This window comes from Bidens hawaiensis, unplaced genomic scaffold, assembly GCF_021521415.1.
Source record: "Bidens hawaiensis isolate Kalapana, Puna unplaced genomic scaffold, B.hawaiensis_p1.1 tig00023983_1, whole genome shotgun sequence".
NCBI classification, from domain to species: domain Eukaryota; kingdom Viridiplantae; phylum Streptophyta; class Magnoliopsida; order Asterales; family Asteraceae; genus Bidens; species Bidens hawaiensis.
In genome coordinates this window covers 194,005-218,590 of record NW_027493767.1, presented here as the reverse complement: position 1 = coordinate 218,590, position 24,586 = coordinate 194,005, and the positions used below count along the sequence as shown (strand labels likewise).

The 24,586-nt window shown below is 32.1% G+C and overlaps 2 protein-coding genes across 2 annotated transcripts; one reads left to right on the top strand and one right to left on the bottom strand.

Moving 5' to 3' along the window:
* Nucleotides 1-444: 444 nt before the first annotated feature.
* On the bottom strand, nucleotides 445-5,774 carry LOC143568369 (putative membrane protein At1g16860). The gene is made up of 5 exons (XM_077054543.1): nucleotides 5,726-5,774; nucleotides 3,411-4,299; nucleotides 1,910-2,065; nucleotides 1,603-1,814; nucleotides 445-884 (listed from the first exon to the last, which is right to left on the bottom strand). The coding sequence occupies exons 2-5, from the start codon at nucleotides 4,209-4,211 to the stop codon at nucleotides 692-694; spliced, it is 1,362 nt and encodes a 453-aa protein (XP_076910658.1). The 5' UTR covers nucleotides 4,212-4,299; nucleotides 5,726-5,774; the 3' UTR covers nucleotides 445-691.
* Nucleotides 5,775-19,855: 14,081 nt separating this feature from the next.
* LOC143568367 (proteasome subunit beta type-4-like) lies at nucleotides 19,856-24,286 on the top strand. The gene is made up of 6 exons (XM_077054540.1): nucleotides 19,856-19,927; nucleotides 20,177-20,253; nucleotides 20,559-20,688; nucleotides 21,599-21,758; nucleotides 21,851-22,036; nucleotides 24,093-24,286. The coding sequence occupies exons 1-5, from the start codon at nucleotides 19,884-19,886 to the stop codon at nucleotides 21,971-21,973; spliced, it is 534 nt and encodes a 177-aa protein (XP_076910655.1). The 5' UTR covers nucleotides 19,856-19,883; the 3' UTR covers nucleotides 21,974-22,036; nucleotides 24,093-24,286.
* The last annotated feature ends 300 nt before the right edge of the window (nucleotides 24,287-24,586 follow it).

The following is a 24,586-nucleotide window of genomic DNA, read 5'->3' as shown; positions in this document are numbered from 1 at the left end:
GCCCGTATACGTTTTTATACACACGTATACATAGGGGGTACAACAAGTAGACATAATAAGAGGTAAAGTGGGTGCATTTAGCCAAACCCAAAAAAATGATATGATTACAACAAAACAATTCTAATAAAAATCTTAAGACCATTTCCAACATGTTTTAACCTATTTCTTCATCTATTTTTATTCAATACAACTGACCCACAAAAATAAACTACAAATCAAATTTACCCATTCATAAATAAACGAGTTAGAATATTCACACCAAACAAACGATTACAACACCAACGATACAAGGGGCACATTGAAACCGAACAATGACCCCAAAAACCTGCTCATCTAGCAGTCTCTAAAAACATGGTCAGCCTATCTAGTTTACCGAGTCCATGCAAATTGTTGACTCGACAAAAGATTAAACATACTTTTAATCACATGCTATAAAAAAACATCCCCACAAAAACCATAAAAGATTAAAAAAAATAATTAAAAAAACCCTTAAATTCTTCAAATATTTTTTTTTAAAAACCAGAGAAAACTGTAAACCTTTTCAAGTAACAAGTTGCCCCCAAATGATCCATCATCACACAACACCACTAGCAAAGCACTCCCACATAATATCAAGGGATTTAACAAACATCCTATACACCTATACCATCTTTTGGTCAAACTTTGACTTACCAAGTAGCAAAATGCTACACTACACGGGAATAACATCGGCATCTGGCGAGGCTTCAAACGTCAAAACAATGCCATCTACGCTTGCGGGAAGCGAACAACTGCTCCACTGGCATCCGGTTGGAACGGGCTCTGGTGGAGCAACAATCATCAAAACATTATCTTTTCTTTCAACAACTCCCATCACACTCACCTTTGTGCCTTCTTTAATGTACCTATGTTGCAAATTTACAAACAAATGGAAAATGAGACAGGAGTATATCCACAAGGTTCATATTCAAAAATAAGAGTGTAAACGAGCAGTGCAGTGCGTCAGCTACTCGAGATCGGCTCGCAAAAGCCAGGCTTAATCAAGCTCAAGCCTAAACTGGAGTCGACCCCGAGCTTCATATATCCGGCTTAACTAGGTACGCGAGCCTAAACGAGCTTGCTATTTATTTAATAATGATAATTAAAAACAGAATGATTAGAATAATATATGTTTTGTAACATGTTACGATTATAATTATAGATATTTATGCGTGTATTATAATATAATATGAAAATAATATATTTGAAAAATTATTAGAGAGTCAATCTCAAGCCCTCTTAGCTTAAACAAGCCAAGCTCAAGCGGGTGAGATCGGCTCTTTACGGCCCTATTTAAATGAATAAAATAATTACAACAATAAATGGTTAGTTACATATATACGATTATAATAAGATATATTCATATATAAATATATAGAACAATTAAATATTTATATAGTAATAAACAAGCCTGAGCCGTCTCCAACTTGATAAGTTATTAACAACTAGTCTTGGGCGCTCATAACTTAAATGAGCTGAGCTCAGGCTTGCCTCGTTTACCATCCTATTATAATTAAAAACTTCATAATGGTTGTGTGTGTGGGTGGGTGGGTGGGTGGGGGGGGGGGGGAGATGTTTGCATACCCTTCTTTGAGTTGCATCACACGATCATCACTAGACAGGTGTCTCTCAGCTAACCATCTTTTGAATTGAGGGCTCATATCTTTGCTGGCCTGATTAATATCAACAACAGCAGATTCCTCAATATATGGAGTCACGCGGGCCCCATAACCGGTTTTAACTAACGCCCTCAACCCGGATTGGTAATCAGATATATAGAAATCCACAGCATGCCTCTGCAAACATTTAAATCAAAACACAAATCAAACATATGTTCACAATCAATTGTTACTTATTTAACAGCCGCAAGATCATAATATGTTTGACTCACCTCTGTGAACCGGAGACCCCAGGTGAATCGGCGATGCGTGGGATTGGCAGCTTTTGAATCCCAGCTTCGGTATTCGTATAAACTTGTGGATGTATAAACGCATCTGGGAACCCTTTCAAATGATGACTCTAACGGTACGTTTCCACAAGTAACAATCTTTACAGAAATTCAAGATTTTCTTAATCAGCAAAAGCAATTTTATGATGATGGATAAGTGTTTTATTAGGAACATAAAAATATGATTCCTTAATAAAATAAAACAATCTAATCAAATTAATTACCTATTGCTTGAAACCTGTCCATTTTATTCTCATTTAATTTATTGTTTGGTTAAAGAAACTTCTTACAAGAATACAAGAAACTTTCTACCATTGTAAGGCACATTAAGTTATATTGTAATATTATTATCTCTATATGTTAATATGTAACGTATGCGACGAAAAACTCGTAATTCAATTAGATCACACCGACTTATTTGCGACCTTCGCTACTATAGTTACATCGTATATATTTGAATTGGCTGGATCAAATCTATTGCAATTAGCTTATATTTAATATCTTGAAAATTAAGGGTATATATAAGATCTGAGAGGAAAAATAATAGATATGCTATGTATATACTAGAATAATGTATGCATAGGCCACCTAAATATTAAAACTTTAGAGGCCACCCAAATATCAACTTGGTTTTGTTTATAACAACTCTCTAAATAAAACAAAAATGTCCTTAATTTAAAGCACTTGTAACATTTAAGTTGTAAAACGACAAAAATGCCCCTAAATGTAACCATATATCAATATGTGCTGACAATACATGTAAAGTTTCTTTTGAGTAGATTTAGGGGCAGCTTTGTCATTTTACAACTCTATATACAGCCAAAGTGATCTAATAAGGAAAACATAATACGACCTAACAAAACCCTAGATATAAACACATAAGAAAACGACATAGAAGAATTATATCTTTAGCAAAATTGATTCTTTCGAATCTTAGTCAAATTTCTGATACATTTCCTTTTGACTCACCGAAAAAATCAAGGATCAAATTGGGTTTTCATCACATTTGTGTTTGCAACTATTCATCTATTGTATTTCACATTAAGATCCTATCATGCATATCGCAAACAACTTGACTACTACGTACATACTAGTATCGAGTTTTCTAGCTTATGTTAAAATCATGTTCCTTAAAGTGCATTAATATAATAAGCTATAGTGATATTTCCATAGTCAAAATAAAAATAAACAAAGATATTATTTCTATTTCCATAATTTGATAATACTATATATAAGGAATTATGAGATATTGTTAGGTACGCTTGATTTGATTTTTTTTTCTAGTACTAGGTAAAGTATCATCAAAGTCCAAAAAGAATCTTCCTTTCGGGTTTGTATCATCTACTTATAGATATAGTGTGCCAATAATGGACACTAAAACAAACGTCAAACGATATGTATATATAAACGTATGCATAAACATGAGTGTGTTTGAGTAACATACCCCTGTAACCTTGACAAACTGGCCATCTTTTGCGGTTCTAAGCTCAGCATCCGGGAACTCAGATATAAACTTAATAACCGACTTTCCATCATAATAAATATTCCAACCAAAAACCATGCTCACAATAGCAAAAAGCACAACAACAACAATAAGAAGAATCGGATTACCAACCGCTGCAAGTATAAAAATAGCAGCAATAAACCCCATCACAAACAGCAAAACCATGCACCAAAACACCAGCTTCGGAAAGCTTCTAAAGAACGAATGTGCACCATCCTCACTCAAACGAGTAACAGCATGGTTCTTAACCATTGATGTGGTTCGCAACTTGATCGAACCTGACGAGTCCAACGGGCCTGATGACTTAATGGGCCCACCCGTTGAGCTAAGTGGTCCAGATGTAATGAGCCCGGTGGCAGGGAGAACCGGAGCGAGAGGACCAGAGTTTTGGCGGGAAGAAGCCAACCCTCCAGTTTGAGGCCCGGATGACTTCCTTATCGGTTCACCATGCTTGTTTAACGGGCCAGAACTGGTTTTCTTGATTGATGTGGATCCTGCAATATTGCCTGATAAAGAACTCATTCGGTTCAAGGAATGCGCCGATAACGGTCCACTCGTTAGTTGACCAGATTTTCTTGCCCCTTCAAACATCTTTCCTAATTCTCCAGACTTCTTGATGTCACCGCCTGTGTAAGGCACTGCGGTTGATGACATTGTTGGAGCCTTTTCTTTTGGCGGCTCGGGACGCCCCGATACATACAAACCATTGTTCAGTTGATGAGATGTGATCCGAGAACTCATTGTTGAAGATATTAAACACGGATGAAAACTTGAACTTACGGTGCACAAAGGTGTAACGATAGCAGCCGATTTCAATGTATGATCAAACCTGCACAACAATATTATAATCAGTTTTCTTAAACATAAAACACTTACACACTAACTAATGCAACTTTTCACATTAAAATAATCTAATAAATCAGACCACATAACATTTGTAAGGTTTAAAACTTGGAAGAAAAAGTAGAGACAAAACCATCTATATTAAATATAGATATTAATATCGTATAATTAGGTTTTAGTTAAATACAACCTATAAGCACAAAATAGATTTATGTAGGGTTTTATTTCTTGTATAAACCTAAGGGTTTCAGCCACTGTAATTCAACCCAGTTTATCTTACAATATAGAACTAAAGTTTAAGAAACATTAACATGTCACATCACTAGATGTTAACAACAAATACATATAAATTAATTTAAACTTCTGATAACATTTTAGGGCCAAAAAAGCAAATTATGTCTTATTAGGCAAATCAGATTCCAATTTCAACAAATACAAAAATTACCACAAAATCAGCATTGTTGAAGACTTTAAACACGGTTGAAAACTTGAAATTGACCGAATCCTATGTATAGATATTAATCTCGTATAATTAGGTTTATTTAAAGATTTTAAACACGGCTGAAAACTTGAAATTGACCGAATCCTATGTATGATGAATCCTAATAATCAGTTTTTTAAACACTTCAAACAAACAAATGCAACTTCATAGTGAAACAACTAACTGAATCAAACATTCAAACCACATTTCAATTGAGGGATATAATATTACCTACTAAACATGATAAAATTTAGCAGTTAATACTAATATTAGGTGTTAGACGGCGTATCGTGTCCTAACGATCCTCAAAAGTCTCCGAATGTAGAGACAAAATCATCTACCATCTATGTTAAATATATATATATATATATATATATATAAATATTGTATAATTGGGGTTTATTTAAATCAATTAACTGTAAATCGCATTATAAACCTAGGGTTTCATTTACTGTAAATTAGCAATTCAGTTTATTTAGCAATAAACAATAAAATAAAAACACATTAGCAAGTCACATCACTAGATGATAACAAACAAACAAACAAACAAACACATAACAAATACACAACATATAAATAAATAAATTAATTAATTTAATTTAAACTTATGAAATAACAACATTTTATTTTAGGGCTAAAAAGGCAAATTCTGTCTTATTATGCACAAATCAGATTCCAATTTCACCAAACGCAACAACAATCAGCATTCAACAACAAAATCAGATGCAATTAGTAACAATTCATGGATCTAAATCAAATGTTAAGACCAAATCGAACTGAGTGTAGAGATCGGAATTGATTTAATTATAAAGCAGAAGATAGATGAATGTAGTTAGTAGGTTGTTGATTATTATTATTATTATTATTATTGTAAGTTTGAATAAAAAGCCCTAAAATAAAGAAAGAAAGAAAGTGTAACCGATTGAAGTACCTGCAGGAGTGAGTGAGTGAGTGTGTGTAAACATGTTGATCATATGTGAGTGTGTAAACATGTTGATCATATGTGAGAGATGAATATGAATGAATGAATGAATGGATGGTTTGTTTGTTTGTTTGTTTGCTTGCAAAGCTAGTAGTATTTATAAGCTAACAACATTATTATATTTTATATATTTTTTATAATAAGAGTGAATAGATGGATGATATCTTTTATAAATTTCAGTAGATATTTTGTTAAAATTGGAATATAATGTGGTCAAATGTTTTATGTTTATCTTTTAACTTTTTTGACAGCATGATTTATGTTTATCTACATTCTCATTTTTGCTTTATATATATATAAAAAAAATCTTAAACAATAATAAAAGTTATAAAATGTCACATTAGTTGGTGGGATAAGCATAAAACTTGGTGAAATCAGTAGTTGTTAGGGATGAGAAAAACCAAACCATAACCGAAGATGAGAGCGAGAAGTGACAAAATTAACTGAAAATCAACTGGATTGATTGGTTATGATTGAGGACATCTTCATAGCTGAGCCATCGGTTATGGTTAAGTTTTGTTCCCTAGGTTAACCGAAGTTAGACAAAGGCATTTATACATCCATGTATTTCCATGCGTAACCGAGCTTGAAAAGTACATATTTTATATTGGAATGTGTAAACAAACGTGGAATGCCATAATCAAACCATTTTCAGTTGGAATAAAGCAATGAAAACATTGGACAATTAATCGTAATTAACTAAAACCGAACCATAATCGAGTCACTTGTAACTGCGGCTCGGTTATTGTAAAGGACCCTGCCATAACTGAAACTCAGTTATCGGATTCAACAGAGCCTAAGAACCGAACTGACTTTGCACACTCCTAAACTCAATTTCTTTGCTTACCATCTTTTTTTTTATCTTGATTCTAAATTAGTAAAATGTGAAACTTTTCACGTGTATCTTGAAAAACCCATCAAGAGAAAATCAACGTATTATGTTTTACAAATACCTTTGAACGACAATACTTTTTATGAACTCCATCCATATTGTTTTTTTTACTTCGGGTATGAAAAGCATGACAAAAGACGACATATGTTGGGTGCTCTAGAACCATATTAACCCTGTAACATATGATACGGGTTTTTAAAGTTAATTCTTTAATGAAAAATCGTTTGTTGCTAAGTCCACGATAACTCTACAGTGTTCGCTAAAGTGAGCAATTTTAGTGATGTACAAGAGAATGTGATGGTTATGTATATAATGTAATCCGTGTATTTTCGATTATGCTACAATTCAAATAATCTATCACTATATACATGTCAGCCAATGTGTGTGTAATGTGAGTAGTCATTGAAGTAAAGATATTGAAAAGCATTTATAGAAGGGTAATTATTATGAAGAAAATCGATCAAAATGATATGTTTGTTTTTTAGACAACTAGGTATGTGAGTTTTTTAGACAACTATGACAACTATAAGTGTATCTGCCAAATTATATAGCAATAACAAAAACCATGTTAATCTGAATTGATATATTTGAAATATGTGTTCCTAAATAAAAAATAATTTATAGTCTTGCATATAATTATTGAAATAAATCTATGCATATAACTTCTACTTGAAGATCATGTGATATTGTGATGATAAATGACGGTTTTTACAAGTGTTCTCGATTAAGGTGTGAACAATGTGATATATGGCCATGTGAGGGTGGTTTAATGTAATTTCATTGTGGGTTATATTATATTGATATTCATTCTAGCATGAATCACAATAAGATTCACATTATATATGTGAGGTATAATATGCATGGAATCTTGATATAAACCAGTAAACTTGAACATTCGTGATACGGTAGGAACGTGGTCTGAATTTGATCGACATCAGTTTAATTTCATTCATTAAGGTAACGGTACGGTGCCGGCAGTAACTACATTAGCCAAAAGAGAAACCCAATAAAAGCATAATATGTCCAAAAAAATATTGACATTTGTTAGGTTAGCCGTTTTTTTTTTATATTATCATATAACTAAACTAGGTTATTGACCGTGTACGACACGGGTGGACGTACACGGGTGAAAATATAGAAATCGTCAACAAAAGACATATTTAAGATGATAAAAGTTTGTTTCATATGTTTATGTGAAGAATTATTGATATATTTGCAATTCATATTCCTATGTAAACAAAGTACTTAAAAACATAAACTTACTAAAACAAAAGATTTATAGTACATTGTTTGGAAATATAATTTAAAACTTTAAAAATTACAAATTCATAAGATGCTAAATATTTTCTTATAAACCATATTTGTTGTCTTGTTTGTAACTTTACATTGCTTATCCAAAATATGCATTTTAATACAATTTATACTCTTCACTCTTGTAAAAGCAACATATAGTTGACCGTAAGTAAAACAGGTCTCTCATATATATTCCAACTTTTACTAGAGATCTGCTTTGAGTTGTTACAATTATATCGCGCTTATTTATTGTGTCACCAGTATCATCAACGATTAACGCTGCAACTTATAAGTTTTTGGCGGGTTGTAAGTCCTTGCATCTTTTTGCCTTGTTCCAATAATGCACAACTTTATATCCATATCGGGATCGTTTTTAAAACAATCACTTACCATCCAGTATCCTTGAACCAAAGGATTTTGAGAATCCAACATTGTCTTCAAGTAATTCATTATTTCTTTATCTAACATTTCCGAACTTATTTTTGTGTCGTTGCGTAAGAAAATGGTTATGTGTTAAAAGTAATTTAATTAAATTACTCATAATTTAGATTGTTCATAAAAAATATTAAAAATAATAAATGATGTTTTAATGATCCCCCTTGAGTCATGACAATTATGATATATAATCTGAAAATCCAGTTATTTCACATAATAATATTTATTTATGACTTTTTTAATAAGGTTTTATATATATATGCACTATTAATTCAAAGTGGCTAACCAAAATTTGGTTTGATTTATTTTAAAAATAAAACATTCATACCGATATTATTATATTACATTTTGTGTGTATAAAAAGGATATTTAGGAAAATAAACATTGTCACGGATTTAAAATATAAATTTACAAAGACTAAGATTTGGTTGTAAAAAAAATTATCTTAAAATAAAATAGAAATGTTCAACACAGGTTAGTAAATCAAAGAACCGTTTACCACACCGGTGGAAAATATATAATATGTCATATATATTCATATGTTATACACTATATTGCATTGTAAAAAGTTGTATTTCTAAGAAAAAATATAATTCTATATGAATTATAAGGTATTTATAAGAGTAAAATTACAAGTTCAATCATCTTTTTAATTTAAACCATGAACCAAAATAATACATTAAGAAAAAGAGATGCAAAATCTATTTAATTCATATGTTACATGTTCAAAAACCTTGTAAAATTAAGAAAAACGTTCATAAATATATGCTTTAATAAGTTATAGGTTAGTGACCCGTGTACTAAACAGGAGAAAATTATATAAAAAACGTCAATTATAAATATATGTTAATATATTGTAAATTTTGTATTTATATGAACGAATAATTTTATATAAATGTTATGTTTTTGAAATCTATCCAAAAATGGAACGTGTAAAAGCCATACCTAATAATTATAATCTTATGAGACTATTGCATTTACTGAACTACTCACTAAAACTTTCTTTGAGAATGATCAAATAAGAATGCAAGTATTGTTATGATCCTTAAACTCTTCTTGTTTTAGCCTATCACATTTAAATACAATCGTATAAAATAATATAAAGATACTCAATTGAATGTTTATGAATCCACTTGTTGACACCATTACCATAAAAAGAAAAAATTAATCACAAAGTAAAAGTTAAATTAGAAATAAAATATATATATATGTGTCAAAATTTGAGAAATCTTAAAATGACTTAATAATTTGATTAACTTTAATTTGTCTGAAAGTATTAAAATCTCGTAACAATAATATTATATAAGAATTTATAAACGTACTAAAATACAATTATTCAAATATTGATAGTGATATGTAATTAAGGAAATCATTATTGTTTGTCAAATCAACTACTAAATGTTTGTCATAGTTATATTAATTATACATCTATATACCGATAAATAACTATATAATTATGGTAATACTTCGAATAATTGATTGAAAGTTTAAAGTTACAATATAACTTGTTGGCCATTAAAAAAAACTAAAATATAATAAAATTCTATAAAACCTAAAAACAAAACTATAAATAATAATGCGATAGTAGCACAGTCACAAACTCCACATATTGACTCAAGCCACAACTAACCAATAGTTCCATTCTGGGAAAAGTTTTTGGCTTCTATGTCACCAAAACTAACAAACTTAAATCCGTACAAGTGACCTTCAAATTCGTAGGAATTTGACAGATGGGTTTCGGCTGTGAAACAAAGCTTGTGTGGACAGTCAATGTATTTGTAAGTCGACATATTGGCTCCAAGAGAAGCCTTCTTCACAATCAAAGATCGATTCTCACCAAGCCATGCATCATGCTTCGGGATGCATAGCTTCCTTACATATGCTTGCATTCTATTACCCTGAAACATTATTATTAACATTAGTAGAAAAGTGTATGAAAAATATAGTAAAATTAATGAATGTGTTCTACTATTTCATCCTGCACGATCATTTCAATGGACCAATCTTCTCCGGACTTTGAATTATCCTTGAGACGCCAAAGTTTCAGAATACGAAGCTTGAGAATACAGTCACTATTAAGAACATCAAATTAGTTCAACATGGTGATGTTTGTTGGCTCCATCTTTCTGGCGGTGAAAATATAAAAATAAATAAAAACATTTGTTGATGAACAATAATACTTTTAACAAAAAAACTAAAAAACCAAATGGGTGATATAAACAACAGAAAATATAAACCTTAGAGACAAAAAATAAGTCGTTTAAGCTATATTTGGTGTTATAGTGTAAGTCATGGGGTGTGAAAGTGAGGTATTTATATAAGTCATGGGGTGTGATAGTGTAAAGAATTAAATTTTGGAAGATTTGAATAAAAAATAAATGTATACACGGAATTAATTAAAAACATAAATTTAGAGAAATTGAATTAGCTCTCAAATCATGGACTAAAAATATGGGATGAACATTAACAGATTTTGAAAATTTGAATTAATAAAATGTAATGTTGTTAAAGTATATTATATATACAAATAAATACAAAATAATTCAATTCATATGTTTAAATTAATCTTTAAATCTAAACTATATTTAAACATAAGGAATAAACTTATTAAGAAAATAAGTTACTAATTTATTTATTTACATCAATATAATTAATCATCAATTTAATCCCTTAAATAATTACCGTATATCTTGAATTGATTATCAAATCTCCCCAAAATAATTAGTGAATCGGTCAAAATCCGATTGACTAATTTTGAATCCTTGATTGACTAATTTTAATTTACCCAATGGGTTCAAAATTGGTATATATAATATAATTAAACAGCAATTTAACAACTCACAAATTGATATAACATACGGTAAGTGGTAATATTATAATTATAAATTATAAATTAACATATACTTATAATTAGAATGACCCTCGTATATTAAAATCCTTGATTGACTAATTATGAATTAGTAAATGGGTCAAAATCCGTATTTATAGTAACACTTAAGGATGCATAATCAAAACCTTAATCAAATGATATATAAAATATATAATTACATATTAAAATATAGAAATTCCGTAATTAAAGTTTTCGTTAATAAATTTTATTCATCTATCCCTAATTTACAGATATTTACAATTATTGATTACGGATCTGATTTTTTACTCCATATGGTTGAATTTTGATTACGGATGAAATATCAATTAATTATTTAAAATAAATTAAACCTAGTAGGAAGCGTGATGATTAAACTGACCGAAGGTAACGTTGATGGTGAACATCTTCATCGATGGTGGAACGTAAATTTCACAGATAAATGAATTGAAGGTAGTCATATGTGGAACAGAAAGAAACCGTCAATGAGAATGAAGGAGTTACAGAGGAAAATTGATTTGAGGTGCTAGGTTAAGTTATATTATAGTATACAAAATAATAAAAATAACATAAGTAATAAAAATCGTTGATTGATAAATAATAACAATTATATCGTGGATTGATAAATAATAATAATTATAACAAAAAACGATTATTAAACGTAATTAAATTTAAAGAGAATAATTTAAAGATTTAAAGAGAATCATTAAATAGAATTAATTGTATTTTATTTTAGTTTATTTTTTATTTACTTTATTAACATGAAAATTAGAGAGGTGATATATATATATATGAAAAGTCTAGACAACAACCAATAGAAATAGGAGAAGTTGAGATAAAGCATATTACTTTAATATATATATATATATATATATATAGATATTGTTACCAATTTAAATTTGAAATTAACATTAAATTTCAAACTCTATTAAAAAATATATAATCAGTCAATTATTTAAGTCCAATCAAAAGTAAAACAACTATAAGTAGCTTTAAGCCTATAATAATTAGTTAATTAATATTTTAAAAGTAATTAAAGAATATCTTGAGAAATGAATTGGAAAATTGAAAAGTTTTTGATGTTTCGTTTTAGGTGTCTGTTGTATCTAGTCTAGCCCTCTTGCTAGTCTAAATTTTTCATTTAATAATACCAGTCGTTAAAAAAATTGAAAATTTACGTGAGGGTGGTTTATTGTAATTTCATTATGGATTATATTTTGTTCAAACAGTGATAGTCTACGATTTAGTGTAATTTCATTAAGGGTTGCCTTGCCTGACATTGGAATTCCTTCGTCAGTCTGTTTATCATAACCAAGGCTCTTGCCGAACGCACCATTCCATTAACCAATATTCTCCATCTAAGTATAACTACTAAAAAAAAATTTCATTTAACTAGTTATCAATATTTTAAGAAATATTGGAATTTAATATCCTACCTTTTTTAAGATGGTCAATAATAATCACACATGAGAATAGGGGTGTTTAAGAGATCCGAAATCCGAAAAAACCAAAACCGAAACTCAAATAAACCGATTTGAATTCTTATTCGGATCGATCAATCCGAACAACTAATTCGGATTCGGATCGGATTCAGATATGGAATTTAAAAAAATTCGGATTATTCGGATATCCGTTTAATCTGAATAAAAAATGTTTTTAGTGGTATTTTTCGGTTTGGTATATTTATTAAACTATTATTTGAAGTTTAAACTTTAAATTTGTGTTAAGAGTAATTTATATTTTCCGGTTTGTATGTTTATTGCGATTTTAAACTGTTAAATGTTATGAACAAAAAAATAGGAAAATTTTTTAGGTTTATTTCAAAAAATTCGGATAATTTCGGATTATTCAATTATTATCCGAATCTGACCCGAATTGAATTCAGATAGATTCGGATTGGATAGGAATATTCCTAATTCGGATCAGATCGGATTTCGGATAGGATCCAAAAATTTTAAAATCCGAATAACCCGAACTGAATAACCCGAATAATCCGTTATCCAATCTGATGAACACCCCTACATGAGAATTTTTTTGTCACCAGTTTTACCTTTTACACTATATTTTCTCATTGGACCTCAGTTAAAAAAAATAAAAAAAATTAGCCCCGCTATGTTTTATATAAAATTAAAACTGACGTTTTAAGGTTTTTAATCGAAAGAAGGATAATTTGATTGATGTAAAATTTACCTTGAAATGGTGCTCAAAGTCCAAACGATGTCAACTTGATTAATTGGAAATTTAAACGTGTATCCTCTTTTCAATCGTTGTTTAGAGCACCATTTTTATGTAAGTTTCACATCAATTGACCCGTATCATCAACTTATCGAACACTCTAAAACATTAGTATAAAATTCATATAAAACTTATTTTTAACAGTGAACAATGAAAAAAAATTAGTATAAAAGTTGGGACCGGTGGTAACAATATTTTCAATTAAACTTATCATCAACCAACTGCAAAAAATGGTATTATAAAAATTCAGTTTTCTATATTTAAGTTTCCATATTTTAATTGTTTTGCGAATGATTCCTAGCTCAAGTGGCTAAGGTAAGACACCAAAAGACTTCAATATAAAAATAAAGAAGTCTTGGTTTCAAGTCCCACATGTGATAAAAAAAATAAACAAAAAAATAGGGGGTTTCGCTTTCAGGTTAGGCTAGAAGTTTTCTCACCCATAAAGATAAAAGGATGGCCAAGTGGTTTGTCAGTCATTCAAATTAATCGTTAAATAAACAAAAAGACATATATAGATATGAGTGTGAAATTGTAAAGTTGAAGGGTTGGTTTAGTAATTTGTGTTTTCTTGTAGAGAAAGACACATTTATCCCCAACTAAATTAATTAAACCTAAAACATCATCATCTATTTAGATCAATATTAATTGGAAGTTTAAACACATGTATCTTCCTTTCGGTCGCCATTTAGAGCACCATTCCTATGTAAGTCTCACATCAATCGACTCATACCCTTCTGATCAAACGTTGAAAAAATCAGTTTGAAATTCAGATAAAACTTATTTTTAATGGGGACCAATGAAAAAAAATAGTGTAATAGTTGAGACTAGTAGTAAGAAACTAATAATATCCTCAAGCGAGCTTGTTATCAACCAGTTGCATAAATGTAGAATTATAAAGATCCATTTTTTTATATTTTAATTTCCCATATTTTAACTGTCTTTAATAATTCCTAGCTCAAGTGGCTGATGTGAGACACCCAAAGATTTCAATATAAAAAAGAGAAGTTCTTGGGTTCAAGTCCCACCTGTGACAAAAAAATAGCGGGTTTTACTTAGAGATGTAAAAAAACCTGATTCGGAACCGATTAACGGAAAACCAAACCGAACCGGTTCGTTTGTCCAAACCAGTTCCCAAACCGAACCAAATCGTCGATTCGTATAGCGGTTTGTGTATTTTTTATTCAAACTGGTTTTAAGATTGTTTAAAACCGACCTGAATCGGCCTGGATCAGTTTGGCTACTTCTATGCTTATACCGGTTTTTAAACCGAACCGTTTTGACCCAAAACCGGTTTAGAATATGAAAAACCAAACCGATTCGGTTTGTAAAACCCGGTTTTGTACACCTCTAGTTTCACTTTCAGATTGGGCCAGGTTTTTGTCACCTATGTGCCATGGATATGAAGATGAGCGGGTGGACCAGTGACCTGTCAGGCTGTTAGTGATTCAAATTAGCTGTTAAAAAGGTTAAAAAATAAAAAAGGCAAATAGGAGGAAATGAGTGTGAAATTGTAAAGTTGAGGGGTTAGTTCCGTAATTTGTGTTTTCTTTTTTTTCTTGTAGAGAAAGACACATTCATCCCCAATTGAATTGAGCTGAATTAAATAAACCGAAAACATCATTACAGATCGGAATAACGTGTTTCAGAATAACCGATTTCAGGTATACTTACATATATAAATTTCTTTTATTATTATTATTATTATTATTATTATTATTATTATTACAGTTTACGATTGATCTGATCATATTCATTCACTATACCTAGACTAGAGTGATAATGTTAGGTTTGATTTCCGTTAATCGATTATTATGCATCTGATCTCACGTTTATCAGTTTAGCTAGGTTTAGAATTTAGATCATGATATATTATGTATGTGATTTTAAAATGATGAACAACAGAAGAGTCTGGGTTCAGGATAGGGGTTTGTCAAGACGCAGGGTTAAGGTTACGGACTTTTAGGAGGTGCTACGGAGGAGTGTTGCCTTTGTTTAGGGGCTGGACTTTGCACGTGAACGTCTTTCCGTATCTATGCGTATATGTGCTTTTATGATGTTATATATGTGTCTTGTTACTATGTAGGGGTGTGCACGGTTTGGTTTCGGTCGGTTTTTGGGCTAAAACCAAACGAAACCTCGGTTTTTGGATTTTGAAACCGTTGTGTTCGTTTTTTCGGTTTTCATTTTGATTTCGGTTCGGTTTACGTTTTTGTCATTTGATCTTGAAAATTTTAGGCCGAAAATAATGGATTAAAGTATAAATAGTTTTGTTAATTATTATACTATCGGCTAAAAATATTCGAGTTACATGTTTATTAGAATCTTATAAAATAATATTTCAAATTAAAAATAAAAAAATAAAAATATATTTAATAAAATTGGTTTTGTTTCAGTTCAGTTTTTCGGTTTTTTTGGTTTTGGATCGTTCTTCGGTTTCTTGCAGACCCCTATCACTATGTTGCTTTTCCACCACTTCCTTTGTTATTAGGTAGTTCCCTATCTCCCTATTGTTAGTTCTGGTTTTTTTGTCTATTGTTCGTTTTGGTGCCTGGTCTCTCTGGAAACAGCCTCTCTATCTCTAGGAAGGTTTGGCTACATCTCACCCTATCCAGACCCTACCAATAGCTATGTTATTTTTTGGGATTTGTTGTGTATGATTGTTGTTGCTGGTGCAGAGTCCTCGTCCTTGAGTTATATTTAAAAGAAATTATGAAAGTAGCCAATTCTTGTAGTGTGCTAAACTTTTATGATTATGTTAGATCGATTTCATGCGATGAGATACATGAATCTATCTTCTTTTACTCGCCAAAACCCTAAGGATTTTCATTCTATATGCGACTCTATACATAAGCAAACGTATGCGCGATATGGTGTCACTATCATAGTAGTTGAACTCTTTTATTTTAAATGGGAAGAAGTGAGATACACGAGATACAGTAGATACACAACTCAGACATGTATCTCATGGTCTGTGGCTGCATGAGTAATTTATTTCTCATGTAACACACCCAGGAAAATGATTGTTTTTTTCTATATTTAATCTTCATAACCTTAGACAAGAGGAAGTTATCTCATGGTCTGTGGCTGCATGAGTAATTTATTTCTCATGTAACACACTCAGGAAAATGATTGTTTTTGTGTTTTTTTCTATAATTAATCTTCATAACCTTAGACAAGAGGAAGTTATCTCAGGTTTTTCCATGTTAATAGAAAGTCAAAGAGTGTGTAGTGTTCTATTCAGACGACCGGACTTTTTTTTAAAACTTTATAACAATGTCAACAATTGATGCATTGTATAATTTTGAACCCAAATCTGTTGGATCAACATGTTTCATGATATGTTTGATATTTGTCAGATATCTAAAATACCCTTCAACAAAGACAAAACAGAGGAACCTTTTGAACCCAAATCAATAGAACACAAATGATGCCGATTCCACGGCTTTACTCAAATGGCTCAAGAACACAATGATTTCATTTAAACGATTCGAACCGAATGATTCGGTGAACAAGCTTAAAGCTTACAAATTCTTTATTAAATCAATCAACTAACTAAATAAAATGCCTAACAACCCTATTTATAAATAAAATAAGCATTTGGGCCGTGTCAACTTAATGGACCGAATGCTCCTGCATCATATAGCAAAAAAATAGATAAAATAAAAATCAAACTAAAAAATGCCAACCCCTCTCAAATTTGTGCTTATATAAATAAATATAAAGTGAACTTTTTTATGAGTGTTCGTATTAAATACTTATTCATAATAATAAATATAAAATAGATAAATGGATGCTGAAGTCTGCCTGCCACCTAAATAATTTATCATTCAATTTTTGTTTTAAACAAAGCTTCATACACGTGCATTACAATAAAATGAGTACACGTGTATGAACCTTTGTTTAAAACAAAAATTAATGATAAATTATTTAGGTGGCAGGCAAACTTCAGCATCCATTTATCTATTTTATATGTATAGTTATGAATAAGTATTTAATACGAACACTCATACATTTTCACTTTATATTTATATATATAATCACAAATTTGAGAGGAGTTGACATTCTTTAGTTTGATTTTTATTTTATCTAATTTTTTGTTATATGATGCAGGAGCATCAGGTCCATTAAGTTGGCCCGACCCAAATGCTTATTTTATTTATAAATAGGGTTGTTAGGCATTTTATTTAGTTAGTTGGTTGATTTTAATAAAGAATTTGTAAGCTTTAAGCTTGTTCACCGAATCATTCGGTTCGAATAGTTTGAATGAAATCATTGTGTTCTTGAGCCATTTGAGTAAAGCCGTGGAATCGGCATCATTTGATATCAGAGCTTTGGTTGTTCAAATGGCTCTACGTGAAGGCGAGTGTTTTCTTGTTCAAAGAGTCGCCGACCGAGGCATCGACGAGAACATTGGTGGTTCACGTGCCTGTGTAGAGGATCGACTACCTACTTGCAGATTCACCGCCCGAGGCAGCGATGGAGTCTGTCCCTACTCATGGGATTACGAGATCAAACGACTCAAGCGACGAGTCTGTGATCTTGAAATAAAGCAAGGGATCAAACGGCTCCGCCAACGAGTCCGAGATCTTGAGTTACAACGGGAGATGCAGGTTAAGGAAACTGAATCGGGAACCGTCTTCTGGGACGATGTGAACGAGGAAGAGGAGCATCCTTTCCACCATCCCGACCCTCGGTTCGACGAACCGATCTATGAACATGAATCTGGCCAGGATTTCCTGCCAGACGAAGAACCCCAATACGATGAAGACGGGTTTAGCCCTGATGAAGAAGAGTGCTTGTTGGTGCGTATGGCTCTAATTAGTAATACCGTTCAAGAGCCCGAGCAAAATGAAGATGGTGAGGATTGCATATATTCCTAAAGAAACTTAAGTGTTGATGATGATGAAGTAGCTTTCAAAAGTTTGCTTGCTAAAGATGGTGGTGTTTCTATGGTGGGAATTGGTGTTCCGATGGCCATCATTGGCGGTCCATCTTTCTCACAAAAAGATCCGATGGGTTTGCTTATTGACCCAAGATTGTCGGGATTTCAAATTAATGGTGATTGGCATAATCAACCGGTAAATGGGGAGTTTGAAAAGGGAATACATATTCAAAAGAAGGTAAAAATTTTGGTATGTGATAAGATTGTTTGCATGCATAACCATGGTACGCATGTGGCGGCTATGTGTTTTGAAAATGGAATTGAAGCTCACGGGAAGCCTACTTTTCAACAAAGTCCATATTCTATTGCCAGAGGTGGGCCTCCCAATAATGTTGATGACATGGGGCCGCTAAATAAACTTCATGAATTGAATATTATTAGTTGGCCAACAATCGTTAACCGGTCACAATTTAACACTCCTTTCGACCCAGGTGGTATAGGTTCAGAGTGGGACGAGACAACCCGCGAAGTTAACATGTTTAGGCAGGTTATGATGGTGATAAACAGGAATCGGGTAGATGTTTCATTCGACCCGGGTGGCTTTGATCTGAAGGCAAAACTCGAGGACGAGTTTTTTTTTGAGGGAGTATGATGCAGGAGCATCCGGTCCATTAAGTTGGCCCGGCCCAAATGCTTATTTTATTTATAAATAGGGTTGTTAGGCATTTTATTTAGTTAGTTGATTGATTTTAATAAAGAATTTGTAAGCTTTAAGCTTGTTCACCGAATCATTCGGTTTGAATCGTTTGAATGAAATCATTGTGTTCTTGAGCCATTTGAGTAAAGCCGTGGATACGACATCAACTTTAGTGGTATTGGTTAGAACTTACTAGAAATAGGAAATGGGCAAATTTGATGGGCATGCGAAACGTCATAACTTTAATGGAACAGAAAAATTATCATTTTTCATTAATCTACATGCTCCTGTTTGTGGATTACATATTCATTCACCAAAAAGCAATATGTTAAGTAAAACCCGTGGTAAATTGTAAGTAGTAATATGAAAACTCTGAAATAACTGAGGGCGGTTTGAATGTTAAGTTTTGCTTTACTGATAGGAACCCGGTTCAGGTATATGCACGTAATGGCAAACGGGTCAAGTCAATCAGGGAGCAGAATCAAGATCCCACCTAAATCCTTTGAACTAAGAGAAATCGATGGAGGGGAAGTAGTTAGGAGTTTGCATGCAGTTCCAAATCATAATCGTTTAGGAGTAGCATTAATCATATGTGTTTTTCAATTTGTAGTTCGTTCAGTTTTATCTAAGAATTACCTTTGTAATTGGAGACTAACCTTCTTTAAATGGGTCTTATTTTCAGTAATCGACTTAGTGTTTGTGTTAATAACCTGGTTCTAACATTTACCTTCAACTGAATGGGCTATTAACTTGTTTACCGTCACTTCATTTGATTGTTTTTCTCTGGTTTGTATTTTGCAGGTGATGGATACTTTATTGGCCTCAGAAGGAGATTCTCAAAGGACTCAGTATGTACTCTTTAGCTATCTAAATTCATGGTGTAACATGTAGGATTCTAGATCTGATGCTAGCTAAAAAAATATGAAGCAGGAACTTGGTTCCTAGTAATAGATGTTAACTTTCGACTTAAAAATCGAGACTAGTACTACTCAGATTCAATTTGATATGGAGTTTTGACATCATTCATTTGTTCGATTGTGCTGTTATTACAGTAATATATTTTTATAGTTGAGGGTGTTGATTGATTTTAAATATAGGTATCCATATGTGACGGGTACATCCATCATTGGGATCAAATACAAGGATGGAATTCTCATGGTTGCTGACATGGGAGGTTAGATGATTCTTAATAACCTCAAATAAATTGTTGAATTTGTTGATTCTAGAAAGATTTGCTTCATGAACCTTTTATAAGCATAAGTTAAGGGCAATATGACGTATAATTTATTAATACGTGTGCATTATCCGATAAGGAATATGCTATACATACTTGAGTGTTCGTACGTTCATGTATGTATATACTTTTGATGCAATACATGCTATTGGGGATATTACCAATGATTTAATATATGGAATTGCATGATGGTTGAAAATACCATTATTTCTAGTTTTATTGTTTGCTGACTTTTGTGTTGACAGGGTCATACGGGTCCACCATTCGCTACAAGAACGTGGAGCGGATAAAACAAGTGGGCAAACATTCTCTTATTGGTGCAAGTGGTGAAATCAGTGATTACCAAGAAATTCTGAAGTACCTTGATGAACTCATGTAAAGCATCTTTCATACATATTTCTAAATAATTTTTGGTTGTTTCCTATAGGGATCTTTTTGAAAAGAGGTGCGAAAGTGAATGAGGCGTGTGGGTTAACTAACATGCCATAAATGTGTAATTATTGGGGCGGGTAGGATTTGGTTGGGTTGACCTGAAATACTTCTTGTCAGTGATTATTAAATATTTTTTATAAATATTAGTATGTCAAATATGATTAGTTGATTACTAGCATGATTCATATTTAAAAAATAGTACGCTATTAGGAATGAAGTGAGTTAGGATATAGGAGGTTTTATACATAAATAGTGTACTTTTGGCAGCTCGTTTGACCCGTTTTCTTCTAAGCCAATGTTTTTGATATCCGTGGGAAATTCCCTTATGTTTGTTCATATATAAAGCGAAACAACACGAGCAGCGTTTTTTGTTTTTTTATAGTTAAACAAACGAACATGAACACATATCTCAGTTGTTCTCGTTAACCTTTGTTAACATTCTGACGTTCGTTCATCTACGTTCATTTATGTTTGTTAGTTTATATTTATATAAGTTTGCTTGTTTATATATTTATTAAAATCTTTTAGGTTCTTTACAATTTAGTCTTGGTTTCATGAAATTACAATATCACCTTTTACAATTTAGCCTAGTTTTATTTAGGCACATGATCTTCACATTTATTTTTAACTGGTGCTCATTCAATTATGTTCGTTCGTCCGCATTCATGAACTGTTTGTTTATAGTTTGTACTATTAATCTTAACAGACATGAACAAGAACACTCCGCTTGTTTAATTGCTCGTGTTTGATCGTTTAGTTTTTTGCGAACATGAACATGAACCTTTCACCCTGTTCGTTACTTTTAGATGTAAGCTTTACCCTGTTTGTAAGCAATGGTTGCTACTTTATGCAGCTTGCATGACAACATGTGGGATGATGGGAACTCACTTGGACCTAAAGAAGTATACAACTATCTAACTCGGGTTATGTACAACCGCTGCAACAAATTCGACCCATTATGGAATTCACTTGTAATTGGTGGAGTGAAAAACGGGCACAAGTATCTTGGATCGGTAGACCTTTTTTCTCTCTTTAATTTAGTATTAGAGTAACTTATTCGTGATAACTAATGATTTTAATTTGGAAAAAATATATAAATCTATAGGTTAGCATGATCGGTGTAAATTATGAGGATAATCATATCGCGACTGGATTTGGAAATCACCTTGCGCGCCCAATACTTCGTGAGGAATGGAGGGAGGATTTAAGTTTTGAGGAGGGTGTCTAGCTATTGGAGAAATGCATGCGGAACCTTCTGTACCGTGATAGGTCTGCTGTCAACAAGCTTCAGGTGATATATTTTGCTATGGGCTAAATGGGTTGGGCCAGGTTGGGTTCGGTAATGGGTCAAAAGCCTAAAACAAGTACTTTTTGCTATGGATCAAACGGGTCGGGTCAGGTCAGGTTGACCCAAGTTATCATTATTAGAGAATATTCTAGATGTAGAATAATGAAAACCCCGTAAGGTGTAATGTATTCAAATACAAACTCCTAATTATGGTAACACTATAATACTAAAACTCTAATAATATATTCTAGAATATTCTCTAATATTCCCCCGCAGTCAGAGCGGTAGGAAATCGGACGCTCGGACTGGAGCGCAAAGCTTGTGAAGATATACGACCGGCTGTCACGTATAGCAGGAACTCGATCGGTTATAGGAACTAAGAAGATCGGCAACGGCTTGACCGTAGTCAGGCGGCTAGGCATGATGACAAGAGCTTCGACTGCGGTGGCAGGAGCTATGATTGAGTCGGCCGAAGCAACGACTTGACGGAAAAAAAATTATATATTCCAAAGAATAAAACTAAAAAAGAAAATAAAAAAAAACTTTTTTTTTCAAAGAAAAGAACTAAAACTAAACAAAAAAAAATCAATCGTTTATAACAAAACCTCTAAATGTTTCTGTCTCGTTCTTTCTTTCTTTTGTTAAACAAATAAAACAAATAACTTTAAAACAATAAAAAATGGATAGTAAAAGAAGGAAAAAGAAAGAATAATAAAAGAAAAAAAAATAAAGATTAAATAAGACTGCACATATTGGGTTTGTGAAGGTGCTGGGGCTCAAACATGATGAGCACGTGCAGGCAGCTCCAATTAAAGAGGGGTTCTACTCGTAATTGAACAAAAAAAAACGGTTGCAACAGCGTTGGTTAATTTGGCCCGCAGGCGCGTAAATATGATATAGAGCGACATGAAGAAAGTATTATTTTATGTATGTACAAACGTCCCCGGGGTAGGACGAGAACAAGAAGAAGAGAAAGAAACAAAGCAGAACCTTAAGGCTCTGATACCATGTAGAATAATGAAAACCCCGTAAGGTGTAATGTATTATTGATCAACTATATGTAGATGAGTACAATGAGATAAATACAAGGAAACATATTCAAATACAAACTCCTAATTATGGTAACACTATAATACTAAAACTCTAATAATATATTCTCTAATAATCATTTCATACATTTGAATGACTATATAATCGTTGACTAAGATGGTGGTTTTGGGCATTAAAAGTACACTCTGGGTTACACTTTTGATCTTTTTAAGCTCGTTTTTAAATCTCACTTGTTTGACCATACGTTAACCCATTCATAAGTAAATGAGATGCAATCGCCACCTCTATGCTATTTATATATGTAGAAGCGATTGCAACTTACAATAACAATCTGAAGTAGAGATTTGCGAGAACCGCTAGGGGTGTGGATGAAACCGAAAAAACTGAACCGAAATAACCGAACCAACACAAACCAAAGGGTTTGGTTTATATATTTTCGTAAAAACTGAACTTTTCGGTTTGGTTTTGCACTTAATTAAAACCGAAAAACCCAAAACGATTTTATGGAATTTCTTTTTTTAAGTAATTTATAAGAATTTAATAAATATTGTTATCTAATCATTTTAGTCCAAACATATAACAAACAGTTAATTATTAATTAACAAAAAGATACAGGCAAAAATTATTATTTTGTGCCAATTTTTTATTCTCTCAAAATTTTCAAGCCAAAATGTTAAAACCAAAACCAAACCAAAGAAACCGAAACTGAGCGGTCTGTGAAAACGCAAAATTTGATTTATTTTGGTTCGGTTTGAGCCCAAACCATGTAACTGGCGAGGGCACACCCCTAAAACCGCATAAACACCTGTATCTGTTGCTTTAACTGTGATTCATACAGCGGTTATGCAACCGTATAACCATCTCTCTCGTTTGCTATTCCTGGCAAATACCATGTAGGCATGTACAAATGTTTGTGTGATTTCTCTTTATATTTTTTATGTATTGAATGTGTCCATATATATACATACATCTTGAGGTAACTTTGTTGTGATATTTGAAAAAACTACAGATAGCAAAGATTACCGAGGAAGGTTTAACCGTGTCCCAACCTTACTCCCTCAAGACCTTTTGGAACTTTGCCGCTTTTCAGAATCCAACCGTCGGTGCTGAGGGATCATGGTAGTATCAACCATGTTGAAGTTTCAGTAAACTGACTTGGTCTTTGTATCGGGTTGTAAGAATTCTATATATTTGACTGTTTTGTTGCGCGCAACGAGACTATTCAAACCATCGCATGCTTGCTATTAGTTCACTTATTACCGATGTACTCCTTGCTAGTATTTTTAGTTTTTTTATTCCAAACATTAGTCAGTCTCGGTTTTTCGGCTTTGCCGTTATAATTGTTCTACGTTACCATTGTTAGGCATTCGCATCCAATCCAACATATTCTTACACTATAATTTAATTAAAATTTATAATGCTTATAATTTTATCTCACTTTAAAAAACCTACACGCATCCCATTTACTATTTTTATCTTTATCTTACATACAAATGTTTATTT

What these genes read in the sequence shown, in the direction of transcription:
- LOC143568369 (XM_077054543.1), bottom strand. Translation starts at nt 4,211, where the DNA reads ATGAGTTCTCGGATCACATCTCATCAACTGAACAATGGTTTGTATGTA. An exon ending in AGTTTGTCAAGGTTACAGGG is followed by an intron (nt 2,066 to 3,410) that starts GTATGTTACTCA and finishes ATTTCTGTAAAG; the next exon opens with ATTGTTACTTGTGGAAACGT. An exon ending in GTGATGCAACTCAAAGAAGG is followed by an intron (nt 885 to 1,602) that starts GTATGCAAACAT and finishes TTTGCAACATAG; the next exon opens with GTACATTAAAGAAGGCACAA.
- LOC143568367 (XM_077054540.1), top strand. Translation starts at nt 19,884, where the DNA reads ATGGATACTTTATTGGCCTCAGAAGGAGATTCTCAAAGGACTCA. An exon ending in AAGTACCTTGATGAACTCAT is followed by an intron (nt 20,689 to 21,598) that starts GTAAAGCATCTT and finishes TACTTTATGCAG; the next exon opens with CTTGCATGACAACATGTGGG. An exon ending in GGCACAAGTATCTTGGATCG is followed by an intron (nt 21,759 to 21,850) that starts GTAGACCTTTTT and finishes ATAAATCTATAG; the next exon opens with GTTAGCATGATCGGTGTAAA.